We start from the raw sequence: 4,261 nt of genomic DNA on the forward strand, positions 1-4,261 counted from the left end.
TCTGTTTATGAAAGTTAGAGAGTTTGAAATCTGACAACAACACAATACTGTCGCTGGTGACGTATGCGCTGTGGGCGGGGCCATGTGCGCAGACGCTGTTCCGTGTTTACTCGCGATGATGCTAGTCTCGTTGCTAACAACAAACTCGTTTTTATTCACGTCACATTTTCATCTTCAAACACAGAGCCGCTGCTAATGCAGGCTAACACTGTTAGCATCGGCGTCTGTGACCCCGTTAGCTTCGGCTAGCTCTTGTTGGTTCCCTTTAGTTGGTAGCAGCTCCCGTTAGCATCGGTTAGCTTGTGCCAGCGTACACCGGTGTGTGAAGTGGAAACGCGGTAAGATTCCGTACGATCTCGCTTGATCGGTCTGTTAGCTCATGTTAGCTCATGTTAGCTTACGCCAGTGTGCGCAGCAACGGCTGCTGTAAACAGGAAGCTGTCGTTAGCTGTTAGCAGTTAGCGCGGCTAACAGCTAACGACAGCTACATGAACCAGGAGAGGCTGCCGGAAGAAAGACGCCCTCTAGCGGACACTTCAACAGGTGACACTCGATAAGATAAGATCGTCCCACGTGGGAACATTTTCACTGTCAACAATGTAGGAATAAGACTTTAAAATACGAATATTAAACATGTGCAACAAATGAATACAAGGTAAACAATAAAATTGTGTGTACAAGTACACAGTTATTGTGTACAAGTACACAGGGAACAATGATACAAACCTAATACTAATCTGAGCCATTGTTCTAATTATAATAAAACATTTAATGTTATAGGTTACAGGACTATAGCAGAAGTGTTGTGAATTAGCTTTAGCTAAAAACACTATGATGCATCAGATGACTGTTCAAACTTGTCTATGTTTTTGTATCTGCCCTATATAAATAAACCTTAATAATAATAATAATAATAATAATAATAATAATAATAAAATACTGATTCATGTTTGTCAAACGTGGAAATGATGATGTTCTCAAATGTCTTTTTGTCCACAAACACAAAATGATTGAGTTTGATTTCTTTGTTTTTATGGAGCAAAGAAACCAGAAAATATTCACATTTAAGAAGCTGAAAAAATCACAGAAACTGGTTTTAAAACAAAAGAAACCTTCGTGTTTCATGTATTTGATATTTAGTTTTTCTATTTTTCTATTGAAAACACTGTTTTATTGTCACTGTGAGATGAGTATTGTTCAATAACTGGTTACTGAAGTTATGATTTGATCATTAAACAGTTTTATGGATCATTTTTATTGAGTTATTGTTCATGCACTGATTTTAAAAAATCAGCAACAATCATAGTAAGGTTTTGTTTTTAATGGAAACAAAAATTAACTTCACACATTGATGTTAAGTCAGAGACGACGCGTTAGTTACACTTTATATTTTATAGATGTAAATAATTCATTTAGACAAAAACAGCAGGTGTTTGATTCTCAGTGTTTTTATTTCCTGTGCAACAGAGAAAGTCGTTCATACGTGTGTGTGTGTGTGTGTGTGTGTGTGTGTGTGTGTGTGTGTGTGTGTCTCCTGCAGACGTCCAACATCTGCTGCTGATCAAAGAAGAGCTTGACACTGAGATGATGACCAGTCCAGATCAGGAGGAGCCAGAGAATCCTCACATTAAAGAGGAACAGGAAGATCTCTGGACCAATCAGGAGGAAGAGCAGCTTCATGACATGGAGGAGGCTGATGATGGAAAGTTCTCACTCACTGTTGTTCAAGTGAAAACTGAAGATGACCCAGAGAGTCCTCACATCAAAGAGGAACAGGAAGATCTCTGGACCAATCAGGAGGTCCATGGCAACAAGTTCTCGCTCTCTGTCGTCCACGTGAAGACGGAAGACGATGAGGACAAACCTCAGTCCTCACAGCTTCATCAAAGTCAACCTGAGGACAGCAGAGAGGCGGAGCCTCCAGCCACTGATGGAGATGATCATCTTCACTCAGATGAAGAAGAGACTTCATCGTCTCAGACTGAAGACAGTGAGGATTATGAGAAGAAGACCAGAGCTCCTGACCAACGTCAGCCTCAGAGACACAAACAGAGAGTTTCTCCAGGAGAGAAACCGTTTCACTGCAGCATCTGTGAGAAAAGATTCACAACAAAGAGTGACGTCAAGAGACACATGGTGGTCCACACTGGAGAGAAACCGTTTCACTGTGATGTTTGTGGGGAAAGATTCACACAGAAGTCAATTCTGAAGAGACACATGGTTGTTCACACCGGAGAGAAACCGTTTCACTGTCACGTTTGTGGGAAAAGATTCACACAAAAAGGTACTCTTGATGTGCATATGCTGATCCACACAGGAGAGAAACCATACATCTGTGATGTTTGTGGGAAAAGATTTATGACAAAGAGTGACGTTAAGAGACACATGGTTGTCCACACTGGAGAGAAACCGTTCAGCTGTGATGTTTGTGGGGAAAAATTTACACAGGCAAGTTTTCTTAAGAAGCATGTGAGAATTCATACAGGAGAGAAACCTTACGGCTGTGACATCTGTGGAAGTAGATTTACAGCAAAGTGCAATCTTAAGAGACACATGATGGTTCACACCGGAGAGAAACCGTTCAGCTGTGACGTCTGTGGGGAAAGAATGAAACAGAAGAATTCTCTCGAGGTTCATATGAGACTTCATACAGGAGAGAAACCACACACCTGTGATATTTGTGGGAAACGATTCCGACAGAAATCCATCCTTAAAAGACACGTGATGGTTCATACAGAAGAGAAACCGTGTAGCTGTGACATCTGTGGGAAAAGATTCCCGTTAAAAAGTGACGTTAAGAAACACCTGAGGGTTCACACAGGAGAGAAACCGTGTCGCTGCGACGTTTGTGGGCAAACGTTTAAACAGAAGAATTCTCTGAAGATGCACATGAGACTTCACACAGGAGAGAAGTCCTGAATCTGGATTATTCATGTGATGATGAAACCTTGATAAATGTTTGTGAATAAATGTCAGACGCAAAAATCAAGACGTTAAACATCGTACAAACATTAACAGTCTTTGTAGTTTCGACTTTTTATTTCTGTCTTTAACTTCATGAAATATGCATTTATGAATGAATGAATGAATGAATGTGGAATCAGGCAAAAAATCACCACTGTCCTTTTATTCTGTGACAAAATGATGGATTTAACCAATAAATAACACTAATATAATAAAGTCTAACTCCTGAAACTTGAACTGTTTTCCACCACAGGTCAGAGGTCAGATGTCCACTAGATGTCGCCACTGTCCTCCTTTAAGTGATGTGATGCAGCTGCTTCTTCTTCTTCATCATCATCATCATCATCATTATTCCAGTTCTTATGATGTGAAAAAACATCACTTTTAAACCACAATAAAAACAAGTGATGACAATGAAACACTCACTTTGTTTTGATGAGTAAATAAAAATCAAACTTTGTGTTTAACAATAATAATAATGAAAAGAACAGTGGACACTTTTGACCCTGGTGAGTTGCCGTACGCGCTGTGGGCGGGGCCGTGTGCGCGGACGGTACTTCCGTGTTTACTCGGGATGATGCTCGTCTTGTTGCTAACAACAAACTGTAGCGAGTCTTTTCTTTCAAGTCACGCGTTTTTTATTTATTTACGTCACGTTTTCAAATACGGAACCGCTGCTAATGACGCTAACACTGTTAGCATCGCACGTGCTCCGCACCGAGCGCGTTAGCTTCTGTTAGCTCCTGTTAGCTTGGGTTAGCTCCTGTTAGCTCACACAGCTGCTGTAAACAGAAACAGTTGAAGCTGGACAGGAACTTCTGGTCAGTGTTAGCCGTTAGCTCGGCTCAAAGCTAACGAACAGGATGATGAAGCAGGAGCGTGAAAACAGACGCCCTCTAGCGGACTGTACAGGGCTCTGTTTCACAAAGCAGGTTCAACAAACTCTGAGTTTAACCCTGAACTCTGAGTTGATCGACTCTGAGATAAGAAACTCTGAGTTTTCAGATAAACAACAGCTGATTTGAGTTAGTTTGATCAACTCAGAGTAGTTTAATCTGGAGTTCAGTGTGTGCACCACAAGTATAAACAGACAGCATCAATGGAGCACTGATTCAACGAGTCACCATGACAACGAGGAAGAGGAGGACGAGGTTCTTCATCCACTGTTAGAAATATTAATGTTCTCATACGGTGAGTTTGAGCATGTTTTTATAAGGAAGTGTAACAACAGCTAAAGAGAACATTGTTGTTCAGGTCAATGAAGTTTAAATGTCGTCTTTTATCACAATAATATTAC

The 4,261-nt window shown here is 40.7% G+C and overlaps 1 protein-coding gene across 1 annotated transcript; it reads left to right on the forward strand.

Moving 5' to 3' along the window:
* Positions 1-482: 482 nt before the first annotated feature.
* Positions 483-3,193, forward strand: LOC310933689 (uncharacterized protein). The gene is made up of 2 exons (XM_083897235.1): positions 483-543; positions 1,541-3,193. Exons 1-2 carry the CDS (start codon positions 489-491, stop codon positions 2,917-2,919), a joined length of 1,434 nt encoding a protein of 477 aa, XP_083753361.1. The 5' UTR covers positions 483-488; the 3' UTR covers positions 2,920-3,193.
* The last annotated feature ends 1,068 nt before the right edge of the window (positions 3,194-4,261 follow it).

This window comes from Microchirus variegatus, assembly GCF_963457635.1.
Source record: "Microchirus variegatus genome assembly, chromosome: 11".
Taxonomy (NCBI): domain Eukaryota; kingdom Metazoa; phylum Chordata; class Actinopteri; order Pleuronectiformes; family Soleidae; genus Microchirus; species Microchirus variegatus.

Bases quoted from the DNA above. Each gene is read 5' to 3' on its own strand.
- LOC310933689 (XM_083897235.1), top strand. From the start codon at position 489: ATGAACCAGGAGAGGCTGCCGGAAGAAAGACGCCCTCTAGCGGACACT. The intron at 544-1,540 runs GTGACACTCGAT...TGTCTCCTGCAG, and splicing joins TCTAGCGGACACTTCAACAG to ACGTCCAACATCTGCTGCTG.